This window comes from Perissodus microlepis, chromosome 13 (assembly GCF_051167445.1).
Source record: "Perissodus microlepis isolate ML-2025 ecotype Zambia chromosome 13, ASM5116744v1, whole genome shotgun sequence".
NCBI lineage: Eukaryota > Metazoa > Chordata > Actinopteri > Cichliformes > Cichlidae > Perissodus > Perissodus microlepis.
In genome coordinates this window covers 8,891,231-8,904,691 of record NC_140473.1, presented here as the reverse complement: position 1 = coordinate 8,904,691, position 13,461 = coordinate 8,891,231, and the positions used below count along the sequence as shown (strand labels likewise).

At 41.4% G+C, this 13,461-nt stretch overlaps 2 protein-coding genes across 4 annotated transcripts in view; one reads left to right on the top strand and one right to left on the bottom strand.

Moving 5' to 3' along the window:
- Positions 1-4,048, top strand: part of LOC146374663 (phosphofurin acidic cluster sorting protein 2) — a 45,223-nt gene extending 41,175 nt beyond the window's left edge. For all 3 annotated transcript variants that reach the window (XM_084947741.1, XM_084947740.1, XM_084947739.1), the window contains 3 exons: positions 45-268; positions 1,010-1,123; positions 1,241-4,048. In XM_084947741.1, the coding sequence (XP_084803867.1) occupies positions 45-268; positions 1,010-1,123; positions 1,241-1,356 (454 nt within the window). In that variant the 3' untranslated portion in view covers positions 1,357-4,048. The remainder of the gene's footprint in view (positions 1-44; positions 269-1,009; positions 1,124-1,240) is intronic.
- A 4-nt stretch (positions 4,049-4,052) lies between these two features.
- mrpl2 (mitochondrial ribosomal protein L2) lies at positions 4,053-6,505 on the bottom strand. The gene is made up of 8 exons (XM_084947742.1): positions 6,378-6,505; positions 5,946-6,036; positions 5,680-5,851; positions 5,003-5,144; positions 4,808-4,923; positions 4,616-4,726; positions 4,447-4,520; positions 4,053-4,364 (listed from the first exon to the last, which is right to left on the bottom strand). Exons 2-8 carry the CDS (start codon positions 6,015-6,017, stop codon positions 4,155-4,157), a joined length of 897 nt encoding a protein of 298 aa, XP_084803868.1. The 5' UTR covers positions 6,018-6,036; positions 6,378-6,505; the 3' UTR covers positions 4,053-4,154.
- Between the last annotated feature and the right edge of the window lie 6,956 nt (positions 6,506-13,461).

Here is a 13,461-nt window from a genome sequence, read left to right as displayed (position 1 = left end):
CCACAAACAAACCAAAGCAAGGCCTTGTTTGTTTCCCTTTGTAGCTCTCCATGTTCGGGCAGTGAGGTGATGGGGCTGCAAGTGGACTACTGGACATGGCAAGGCCCAGAGAAGAAGAAAGAGGGCGAGAAGAGAGACATAGGACTGAAGAACACCCTGAAGAGTAACTTCCGTTCACTACAAGTCAGCCGCCTTCCCTGCGGCGGAGAACTCACTCCTCCACCCAGCATGGCTATGACTGTTGTTACTAAGGAGAAGAACAAAAAAGGTACACTTGGAGGAGTAGCACATAGAAGTTACTAAAAAATCTTTTTCAAATTTGTATTTTTGGTTTTATTTGCTTATTTTTCTCCACTCTTTGAAATTTTAGTCTCCACTCTCTTGTTGTAGTTACAATGAACAGTAAAAAAAAAAACAAAGCAGGCAGAACCAGATAGATTACCTCATTTATTCCACATTTTCTATTTCTTTCTCCAAATTATAGCCTTGATTACTGAAAATACAATTATATTGAGTCAGAGTCACATGTGCTGTACACAAAAAGATTGGCGGTTCAAGGAGGAGGAGACACAAATCAGCCTCAGGGGGTCACAAGCCCAGATAAATGGGAGGGTTTTGTCAAGAAGGGCATCTGGACTGAAATTTATGCCAAGTGAAACATGTGGACACATCCACTGTGGCGAACTCTTGGGAAATAAGGGAGCAGCTGAACGTAGCTTTATTTGCGTGTGTTGTACCAGGAGGAGCTGATGTCAAATCAAGTTTGTGGTTTCCAGCAGAGATGTGAAGCAGGCTACAGAGGTCCAAATGTTGTAGTGTTCAGCGCTCTCTGATGCTGACTCAGGCGACATTGCTTGAGGCTGTTTATGAGGCTTCTCCCAGCAGGCTCTGTGCAAGTAATGCAGCAGCATCCTCCATGACCTGTGAAACCAAACTTTGTGGATTTCTCATTACTAAAGTATTTTTTTAGCTCTTTTGTATATGACTTTGCTTCTTTCTCCCTTCCCAGTGATTTTTCTCAGCAAGAAGCCGAAGGAAAAAGAGCTGGACTCTAAGAGCCAAGTGATTGATGGTATCAGCAGGTTGATCTGCACAGCCAAGCACCAGCACACGATGCTGAGAGGTGAGACAGAGACATAGCCCTGCCTCCACTGTTGGAGCTCCACTGCCACCTTGTGTTCATAATACAGCGTAGCCATCATGTTTTTCTCGTGCATTTAGCTGTCTTTTCTGCCCTTAGTAACTATTGACGGAGTGGAGTGGAATGACGTCAAGTTTTTCCAGCTCGCTGCCCAGTGGCCAACGCATGTCAAGCACTTCCCGGTGGGAATCTTCGGTTACACAAAGCCCGTGTGACCCCGGCCGCCACCAGAATCTCTCGGCTCTACCCGACTCAGCGAGAGGCTGCAGAAAATTAGAAGAAAAACCGACATCCTCCTCGTTCCTCACGGCAGTAATAGTTTTCCTGTGGAAATCTTACTGACTCACAGACTCACACGTTCAAGACAAAATTTCATGTTGATGTTTTTGATGTTGTTGGGTGTTGCTGTTGTTTTCTTTTCTCTTTTTTTTCTTTTTTACACACTACAAAAAAGAACAAGTACTAATTTGTAATATTTGCGCTACCGCCTCGGAGGTATTTTGAGGTTTTTTGACAATTTGCCACATTTCGATAATGGCAGCTGTGTTTGCACTTTGTTTTTGTTAACATTTTATTATTTCTGTGAAATCCTACATTTATTGTTACTCTATAGACAATGGAGGAGTGTGATGGTGATGTGCAGTGGCGTGCGTGAGGTTGTTGGAGACCGTGTTTGTGTTTCGTTGTTGAAAGTTGGAATATTGCTGTGAATCTAGATGGAATCCTTTTAACTCACTGCTCAGTTTTCTTACTCGTCCCTTTACTTTCTCAGAAAGGTAAAGCTTTTATAGGAAGGAACAGAATGTTCTTTGCCTCGTTGCTTTGAAGCACACTGTATACCTAAAGCAGGTCAAAAAAAAGAAACCCAAGTCGAGCAATGTATTTGAAGGTAGCTATAATGAATGTAGCTATGACACATTTGTTACGTGTAAGCAGAATATCAGATCAGTTCATTATTATTAATGCAGATGTTTTCCCTTTGCTGTTGGTGTACATGCAAACTGTACAGTAACAGCCACTTAGAAGCAGGGTAACTACTTATTTCCCCACAGCTGAAATGCCAAATTTAGTTGCGATTGCATGAGCTGTTGTGCTGTTTTTCATACTTTCCACCTTTACGTAATTCGACCTTCCTGGTGGAATTTCAGCATTTCTGTGGTTAAACGTGCCCCTGTGTTCAGCTTTACCTGAGCAGATCTGTCACAGACCTGCAGTAACTTAGCAAAAACTAGACCGTGCAGTGATGTGCCAAAGTCCAGTCCTTTTATTTTTTTTAACAGTCCAGTCGCAGGAGTATCTTGGCCAGGCCTAACTTCATAGTATGTCAAAGTGAAAACTCAAATTGTATATGTGATGTGTTTGTGGTCTCTGCGGAGATCAGTATTAAGATTTCTGAGACAAATTCACCAGTTAACGCTCCACATTTAGCCAAATCTAAACATTTCTAAGCGATTACCATTGTGTCCTTTACTGCAGCTTCACTGTGGTTGGATGTGCACGTTACTGAAAGGGTTCAGCATTGCATAAGGTTATGGAGGGAATATTACAAATGAGTCCGTCTGACTCGGAGGGAGGGGACAGCCAAGTGCTGACTCGCTTTGGAAATATGACTACAAGTGTATGGAGTCTTGCCTGACGTCCAAGTCACTGCCCCCCGTGTGTCTGTGTAGGTGTGCTCTATGTTCGATGGTACTTCCTGAGTAGTGTTACGTGAAACTTTTGCAATAGGAAACCTTTGGACAAAGGGCCTTCTCTATGAGGTTGTTGCTTTTTATAAAGTGAAGACTTAACAAGCTTTGATAGGCTGGCTTTTTTTTTTTTTTTTTAGTATTGTATATAAACATGTACAAGATATACTATTGTGAATCACAAACTCCCCTCCCTCTTCCACTAAATTGAAAGCACAAATAGTATACCTTTATTTCTTGACATAAATGCCAAATATATTTCCAGAACTCATAACTATGAAGTACAATGCAAACACTATTAGGTATGTTTTCCTCATATACATTTCCCTGATGCACTTTCATATGGGTTTACACACATTGTAGCTCAAATTGGGACATACTTTCATTCTCAAGGTAAAGTGTTAGGTGTTACTTTTGAAATTTAAACCACTACCTGTAGTCAGGAGAAGGCTCTTGATTTCTTTTTTAACCATAGGGATGATGTGTTACATTGATGGCTTTAAGTGCCATGTTTGGTCTGAAAACCCCATCATGGCTCATTTGTTACGTAACCTTTTTGCCACTAAATGTTGAGGTCTGTTTTACAGCTTCCACCGCACGTGTCTGCCTGTGACTTGTACAGTCAAGTTATTCCGTCTCCTGCTTTTTGAAGAGTTCACCCTCTTTCAAGTCAGGAGCGCAAACTGAACCTTAAATATTTCAGCATTAAGTATTAACAACGGCAGAGTTATGTGAGGGGAATTTGTCATGCGGGTTAGCTTTTTATATACTAAATAACAAGTGTATTTCAATGTATGTAACCTCAAGACCTTTTTTTTTTTTTTGCCCAAAATCCAGAGGTAGCATGGGGGCATTAAACAAGGCTGGATCAATGAGCAGGCATGCTCACTTTGCCACCGTGATTTAGCACCGCAAACATAAAAGAACGCATCATCAGCGTTGATCCTTTTATTCCTGGTCTAACTAAAGTTACATCATGCCGTCTCATTGCTCCGGTTACTTGAAATGCCACCCAGTGTCTTTGCACAAACCCTATTTTAAATGACATGACAGTATTTTTAAATTTACCACTAAAAAAAAATCTAAAAAAAAAAAAAAATATGGGTTACTTCTGCATGTTTTACTATAGATGTAAATATGTTTTGGATTTTTATATTGTTTCTTTCCATGCTCTCACAAGCAGTTGTGTTTAATAAAAATTTTTAATCTTCTGTACAAACGGCTCGTCTTTATTTCGATTTATTTCCCAGAACAATGTTAGATTTCATCCCAAGGGATCAAAGAAAACATCTACAATCCGCTAAACATGTCCAACATGTGCCGTGTTAGCTCGCTGACACTGAGGGCAGGTTGATGTAGACCTTCATCGGAGGCAGCGGTTTGATCTTGCGCCCTGCCCAGCCTCCCTTCCTCTGCCACAAGCCGCTGGAAGGGCGGATGCCCAGCCAACGATTGCGCCCGGCTTTGCCGATGATCCGTTTATTGTGGTCGACGTTGGAGATGCGTCCCACTGTGACCATGCAAGTCTCCAGCACCTGTGTGTGTTTACGAGACAGCATTTAGCCAAACTGAACGTGTCTTTAACAGCGGCTGTAACCCTATTCCAGATGACCTCACCTGAACCTGCTGCTTTGAAGGAAGCTGAACGATTGCCGTTCCATTTACTTTACGAAGCAAAACGCCGCTCGTGCCTGAAAACCAAATGAAACACAGCGTTCACTTTAGTAGCTTTTCTGAGCAACCTCGCCTTCCAGCAGCTTACATAATGAAGGATACAGTAGGTTACCTGCAGCCCGGATATACTCTGATCCCTTCCCAGGTCGTAACTCCAGGTTGTTCACCAGCGTCCCCACAGGAAGAGCCCCCAGCGGGTAAGCATCTCCCTCATTGGCCGAAACTGCAAAATTAAACAATTCTCATTAGATATACAGGTTACGAAGGCTGACGAACCTCCAACTGAAAAACTTGGATCCTGTACCTGCCATGCGTCCAATAACCCCAGATGTTTTAATGGTGTCTCCAGCCTGCATGTTCTCTGTTGCAATGATCCATCTTTTTCGCTCACCTCCAGCTACCAGGGCGATATCAGCAGACCTGCACGCAGACAAACCCGGCTTAGTGTTTTCAGTACTTTGAGCGTACGCATTAGACTCCGGGCAGTAAGTGGTCTCACCTGCACGGGTCGTATCGCACTTCAACTACCTTCTCCTCAAAAGGTTGGCCCTCTTTGTTGGCTTCATACCGTAGACGATGGAAGTCTACCCACCGATATCTTTGTTTATGACCACCGCCAATGCCATGTGTACGTATTCTTCCTGTAGAAGGAAGTAGGACGGCAAACGCTTGAAAGAAAGCCACAAGCCTTGAATTCTGAGACTACAGGCACTGACTCAAATGTGAATTTGTCTTTTTTTTTTTTCTTTTTTTTGCAGTGTGACCTCAGTCTGAATTTACGTGACTTTCACTCCACTCTGAGTGTGAACCCCCTGCATCCACCGATGTCTGGGTATAGAGGGAGCAGGCATTAAGGGGCCATTTCACCATAAAAAGCTTTCTCTGTCCTCATTGATAAACTAGAAGATGTGCAGCATTTAAAAGCTGTACATCAGCATTTAAATGCCACCATAAACTCTGACTTCAGTGGCATCTTTGTGTTTTAAACACAGTGGCTACATAGTGTAGTGCTTTACATATTCGCAAAACAAGGGAAAGATCCCTGGTTCATTATGGAGAGGAGAAACAAACCCCTATGTGGCTGTATCTCAAAAACCAAATAGAGGGGGAAATCAAACTTTTCCTCTTAACATCTTGTGAACATACAGCTATTTTTTTTTTACCACTGCACTTTACCTGTGTGATCTCTGCCTCCTGTCTTTTTCATTCCGATAGGCCTGATGGTGTACTTCTCCCTCTGCTTCCATCTGACCCTGTTCTGCTCCAGAGAGGCTGTGGTGAGGAAGCCTCTGCACTGGATCACCGCACTACTGGGCACCTGAGCTCCCAGCTTACTCCATGCAGCTGCCTGTCAACACCAAAAAGAGCCGCTCAGATTGTTCCTGATGTCATGTTTGCTGTCTAAATATGGCTGACAGGACCAAGGCAGGAGACGTTTTTACCTGAGAGGAGACCAATGCGGGCTGGGAGAGAGTCAGGGAGCGCAGGGCTCGAGTTAGACACGACAGCGCCATCACAACAAGGACCTGCTGACTGATGAAGGGAGACACTGTGTTTAAAATCAAGCAAGTGCTAACATTTCTCCTGCTTTCGGCCCCGACTGTAGCTGACACAAATCGGTCACATAATCGATAGTTCAAAACTACGCCTGACTTTTATCGGTGGTTGCATATGTGCCTCGCTCTGCTTAGCATATCTTCAGTTACCAAATGACAGGCAAACGTGAACCACCGCTAGCTTAGCGTCTCTCTACAAAGACAGCTCCATCAGCTCAGTAACGTTTCTTTTCGGTTTTAATGAACAGATCTTATTTAACCCCTAGTCTGAGGTCAAGTGTGTGATATTACCGAATCTAACCGTAGCATTCGACTAACCTTTATATTTTAACTTATTTCATCCCGAGCGTCTCTTCTGCGTCCTTCGCAGTCCTGCACGCGATGTCGCGCAGTGATGACGTATGTAGTTATGTGTCCTGTGTGTCGAAGCGTCGAATGTGTCGGGTAATCTCGGGGGCGTTTTTGTGAAGCGCGTATCGAGGCTTGCTTTGATTACGTATGCAGTGACGTTCGAGGCCTCGCGGGCAGTCCGTACCACGTGACTGATTCAGGGACTGGTTCACCGGTTCGCGCCAGATTCGAAATAAAATGGGCAGAAAAACACAGCTGATTCCCCATCACACTGTGTTGTGGAATTGGATTACGTACGTGTTACATAGTTACTTGAGCATTTCTTCTTCGATGGAACCAGCAAGGAAGAGATTTTTTATTTTATTTTATCTCTCCTAATAAAGTATGCACACAGTAATAAATATCACAAATGATAAGCACCATAATATAAATAAACAACACTACAGATCCTATAATCTGATTTCTGTCTTTTAGTTTATTAAAAAGTGAAGCACCAAACACTAGTTTGTGTCATTATCCAGATGTACATAAGCATGATTACACAGGTACTAGGAGCAGGTTTTGATTATCGATTAAAATCGATTCTAGCTTGGATAACGTGATATCGATTCATTAAAATCCTGAATCGATTTTTAATATAAATATTACTACATTTCAACCACCACCAAACAGCTAAAACAGTAAATGAGAGCAGGTACACCAATTCTGCACAAAGACGTAAACACAAAGCGCGGACCCGCTGACGCATCAGAATCAGTGAGATGTCGCCTTTCTCACCAGACAGCACGGACACGGTCGGGGCTGAAAGCCGACAGCTCACTGATTCTAATCCGTCGGCGGGTCCGTGCTTCGTGTTTACGCCTTTTTTGCGCTGATTCGGAAGCTGCAGGTTTTATTTCTCTTCAAACAATATTGACCGAACCAGCAGCAAAAGGAGATCCAAGCTACGCTTCACATAAACATCGTCATGAATTTCCTCTTACTGTTTTGCTTTCACCAGGATAAAATCACACTTCATGCACACACACACACACACACACACACACACACAGTATACTTCAAGAACAGTTTCCCGTCTAAAAATCTGTTTTCTGTATTAGTCGCTTGTTTGTTAGAAAGCCAGCTTGTAAAGGGGGACCAAATACAATCATATTGAGGCAATTTGTCTAATAAACCATAAGTCACTTTTTCGTAAGACCCCACCTTAACCACTGTCTTTAGCCACTCTTCATAGGGAGGGGGGGTTCTTTTTCCGCCAATGTCTTAGCAGGACCCGTTTGGCCGTAGTAAGAGCCAAAATAATCCATCTTTTTGTATAACTGGAAAAATCTCCATCAGAAAGTTCTGTGGTTATACCAAGTATGGACAGTTTTGGTGAGATACCAAATCTCCTTTTTAAAACACTGAAAATTACCTCCATTATATTTTCCCACCAATCCCGAAGTGCCGAACAGCTCCATAAGATATGTAAAATCAAAGCATTTTGACCATCACATCTCCAACATTTGTCCGTAGAGGCCAGGTTCCATTTATACAATTGTTGCGGTGTTCGATGCCACTTATGGATTATCTTAAATTGAATAAATCTACTGCCTGTTTCTTTATACATAGTATTAACATTTTGAAAACATGAATCCCATTCAACTGAAGATATGTCCAATGCCATGTCCTGGGCCCAGTAGCCCTTAACTTTAAGGAGAGGGTCAGCTGACCGTTCTTGCAATAAGTGATAAATCTTAGAGGTAATGCCTTTACCCAAGGGTGATCTTGAGAGCAGGACTTCCATAGGGCTGCCCACAGGACAACTCAAGGGGGTTCCCAGCCACTTCGATAATGAACTATTAGGGCTGGGCGATATGACTCAAAATTCATATCTCGATATTTTTTAGCTGGATGGCGATATAAGATATATATCTCGATATTTTTTTTAAAGCCATAAAGTAAGAACAAAAAGAGAGTTCTTAGTCAAAGCTGTGTCCCAGATGTCACACAGGCACTTTTGTTAACATACAGCATAGACGTACATGAAAAAACTACTCAAAAATAAATTATGAGCATTTATTAAATAATAATGCTCCATAAATAAAAGAAAACTATGTTGTTTTTGTCCATAACAAAAAGCTCACAATTGTGCAGTCAAAATGTAAACTAACAGACGCTGAGCATAATAACAAAGATTTCACAGCTGCTCTGTTCCCAACTTCTACTGCGTGACTGACAGCCTGGAGTTTGAAATCTGCTTCAGGTGCCATTTATGGTCCTTATACACACACAATACGGTAATATTACGTTGAAGCACAGTGCGTATCACTCCGCGAGGCTCCTCGGTAGCCGTAATGCTACCATCCATCAAGCGGTGCAGCTCCGTAGCTTACCAAAGTTGTACTAAAACATTTTTTGACAGATTGCTGAGCGCTGTGTTCCACATAAAATCGGTTCGCGGTCATCAAGCACAACCAGAATTCATACATAAGGCGCGCTGTCAACTTTTGAGAAAATGAAAGGATTTTAGCCTGTGCAGCCCCTGTGGGCTGCATGGCGTTAGCGTGGTTAGCTCGTTAGCACGTTGACGCCGTCCAGCCCCACGCACGGAGCGATGCGCAGTAACTCGTTAACGGAGATTTGCCGTGTTCATCTTGTCGCTGCCTGCAGGTGAAGCTATGGGGGAGGAGGGGGAGTTGAGTTCAGTGAAGGAGAGGCGAGGCGGAGTAACGTTGAGTAGAGACAAAAGTGGACGAAAGAGAGGCAAACTTATGGCTCCACAACTATAATTATAACGTATATATCGATATAAAGGATATGGTCACATCTTATATCTCGTATAAAAATATATCGATATTTTTGAAAAACTCGATATATCGCCCAGCCCTATGAACTATGTATTTGGACATATCTCCAGAATTGATTACGCTGCAACTTATATAACTCTACAATTTTATCAAAGCTTAAAAAACATTTAGTCCCACAGTCAAATAAATCTGATACATTAAGGATGCCTGCTTTACGCCACTGTAACCAGTCAACCGATGTCCCTCCAATTAAAATTCTTTTATTACTCCATAAGGTTGCCGAAGGTGATTTAATAAAGTCCCAGCGACCTGCCCTATGTAATTTAAACCACAATGTCTTCGCATTTGCAATTATAGGATGGGTAGTTTTATGACTGGTATCAAACAGCTCCCTCCAAGGAGAAATACCGCCATTAACTTCTGTCTCTATATGGGACCAGATGGGTTTAACTGGTGCAGTAGGTAACCAAGCTCTAAGTTGTTTCACGTTCATCACCCAATAATACCATTGGAAATTAGGCAATGAAAAACCTCCTTGTTTTGCACTCGCTTTAAGTTTCTTAATACTTAAACGATGCGGTGAGCTACCCCAAAGAAACTGCCGGATTAAAAAGTCTAGATCTTTGAAATACTTATCTGGAATGTGTAATGGAATATTAGATAAAATATAAAAGATCATGGGTGCAGTCATCATCTTAATACAACTAATTTTACCCCATATTGTGAGACGTACTCTGGACCATCTACCAAATTCCATTTTTATTCTTTCAAACATTGGCTCCATATTTGCTCGAACCATCTTAGTGTAATCCGAGGTAATTTGTATCCCCAAATACCTCAAACCATTCACGGACCACCGAAACTCCCACTGTTTAAATAAAGTATGGGGGCAGTGTCCTGACATAGGCATTGCCTCTGATTTATCCCAGTTGACGCGACACCCTGAAAGCAGCGTAAAGCTTTCTACACATTCTAATAGGGCTGGAATTGACTTCCCAGGCTGGGTCATAAGTAACAACATATCATCTGCATATAATAGAAGCTTATGTTGACTATTACCCATCGAAATTTCAAATATATTTACATTATTTCTCAGTTTTTGTGCCAAAGGCTCTATAGCAATTACAAAAAGACCGGGGCTAAGGGGACAACCCTGTCTTGTGGATCTCTGTAAAAGGAATAGGTCTGATATGAGCCCATTCGTCAATACTCGCGCTGAAGGCGAATCATATAATATCTTTATCCACCTAATAAAATTGTCACCAAAACCAAACTTTTCTAATGTCTTAAACAGATAATCCCACTCAACACAATCAAAAGCTTTTGCAGCATCCAGCGATAGGGCCACTGTTGGATATACTGAATCATATACATAATTTTGCAAATTAACCAACCGCCTAATATTATCTGAACCATAGCGGTTTGGAACAAAACCAGATTGGTCTGCATGGATTATTTTCACCATTACTACTTTTAATCGACCCGCTAAGACCTTTGCCAAGATTTTTTGGTCAGAATTCAGCAAAGATATGGGGCGGTAACCACTTGGGTCTAAAGGGTCTTTCCCAGTTTTAAGAATAAATGTTATAAGTCCAGAGTGCATTGACTGAGGTAATGAGCCTACTTTGAACGCCTCATTATAAACATCGAGCAACAGGGGACTTAACATATCCTCAAATGCTCTATAGAAATCCAATGGTAACCCATCTAATCCTGGAGCTTTATTAAGTGGCATACTGTTAATTGCACGGGTAATCTCCTCCACTGTAATTGGAGCATCTATAATCTGCTGGTCAGTAGTAGAAAGCTGTGGCAGGTTTAAATCAGTAAAGAATGCTTCGAATTTCTGTTCATCTAAACTACCTTGTGTAGAATAAAGATTATTGTAAAAGGCCCTGAATCCATCATTTATATGTCTAATAGAAGTTGAAATAACCCCATCTGATTGTCGTATGCCTGGGATATGGTTCATACTGTCTTTCTGTTTAAGACGGTATGCTAATAAACGACTCGGCTTTTCTCCCATTTCCCAATATGCTTGATTAATGCGAAATAAAGCGTATTCTGCCTTTCTGTTGTACAGTACATTCAACTTATATTTAACTTTAACAATTTTATTCAACGTAACTCTGTCTTTTGTATGGGAATGTACTGCCTCAAGTGCCTTTAATTTGGCTTCTAACATAATGATATTCTTGTTAGCTGCGTTCTTTTTAAAGGAAGCGTAAGAAATTATCCTTCCCCTTAAGTATGCCTTCATAGCATCCCACCAAGTAGCCAATGTAGTGTCCTCTCGATTATTTGTCTGTTTGTAAAATTGTATTTCATCTCTTATCAATTTAATAAACCCAGAGTCTTTAATTCTCTTCAAAACTCATCACTGAGCTCGATCTCTCTTTTAACACGCTGGAGACAATAATGAAAGATGACTTTCTTTCATATGCCGCTTTGAGGGCTTTGTTTGTGAACAACAACAGAATCAAAACCATCCATGAAGAGACATTTCACCCGCTGATTAATTTGGAGAAACTGGACTTCCACAAAACCAGTTGGAGACTTTGTCTTCTGGATGGTTTCAGAACCTGATTTCTCTCCACTATTTCAATCTTTTGGGAAACAAATATACAACACTGGGTCCGGGAAACCTTTTCCTGCCACTGAGGAGCTTGAAGACCCTCCATTTTTGAGGAGCTTTCCTTCAGTCTGTCAGTGAAAGGGATTTTTTTGAACCTTGAAACTGCCGTGACCCTGTCCAAAGACCAGCTGGCCGGGTCAGTCATGGATATTCAAAAATACCCCATAGTACTGGTGGAAATGACATATCGGGGGAAAATGCATAGAGTAACGGCTGCGGTTAGCCGACGGCCATCATACCCCTTAAATCTGAAAACTGATTGGTCGGGGTTTAGTAGCTCAATAGGGCAGTATGTAGGCCTGCACACACCACCAATAGGGACACGTGGCGTTTGGGTTGCCCGTTCCAGCAATTCGCTACACAGAAGATAATGGCATTATGCAACTGGCCCTTTGATCAAATGATGAGAGCTGATAGTCAAATAGTGCGCCCTGACATAGCACTGACATTTCCACATGTTGTAACGAGTAGGGACAGACCATGTTCAGTGTGTCGTGACACTTGCACAATGGAAGAACACACCCACTTGTTGGTGCCAGAAGAGCCACTGAGAAATTATTGTTTTAGCTGGCTCATTACAAGTCGATGGCTGGTCACCTGGAATAAGATAAAACTCTGGAGCGAATAATTGCCCGATTTTTTTATTGTCATTGTGCAGTTTCTTGCACAGTGAAATTGGGTAAGTGCATAGAGCCACTGTATCTGTGCGCACCACCATCTTGCATTTTTTGCATGTTTAGATGTGCGCCGATGGTGTCCAGTGGTGTCAGCTGGTGAACCAGCTGGTCATTCAAAAAGCACCTTTATGCCCCTCACCATTAATGGAGGTCCCATTTGAGCGCATTGGCATGGACCTCATTTTATCAATGAGAAAAAGAAAGTCTTTAGTTCAGCTGTTGTTAACTGATCTTGACTTTGTTAATTAAACGTTGCAAACCTGCCTTCAGTGTGTCTTGTACATGAGGTCATTTAGTACACCACAGCACGGTGAGTTTTTTGAGCTGATGAAGTTCAGCCAAAACAGGAAACATGCAGCAGGAGACAGTAACTTGTTAAAATGTTATAAAAGGTACAATTAAAGCTTTTCACCCTACAGGGTTGTCAATGATCCAAGGATAAATGTCTAATTTGGTCAAAATTTTATAAGCCATTTCTGGAGAGACTGCAGTGGAAATGTTGTCACTTTTGGACTTTGCTACCTGCAGCTAAACATTTGCAGCTAAATCATTTATTTAAAAGCAGAAGCTGCAACTGATCGAGGGAATATTTGTCTGAAAACTTAAACTGAACTCCAAGGGTACCATTGCTCCAACTTACCATCTTTACCTGAGTGAATCAGTTTGTTGAACAATCTAAATGATTCAGAAACTTCTGTGACATCAACTTAACTAAGGCTCATTACAAATTTCACAAAACACTGCTGAATACTTTTAATATTTTTTTTATTAGTTATTTTTGTTGTTATTTTGATTTTAATAAAACAAAAAAATAAAGAATTAAATAATTTCTTTATTTTTTTAAATGTAATTTATTTTACAAATAAATTAATAATAATATTAATAATAATAACAATAAAATTAGTGCTGTCAGCGTTAACGTCATTAGTTAAAATGACATTAACACTGAC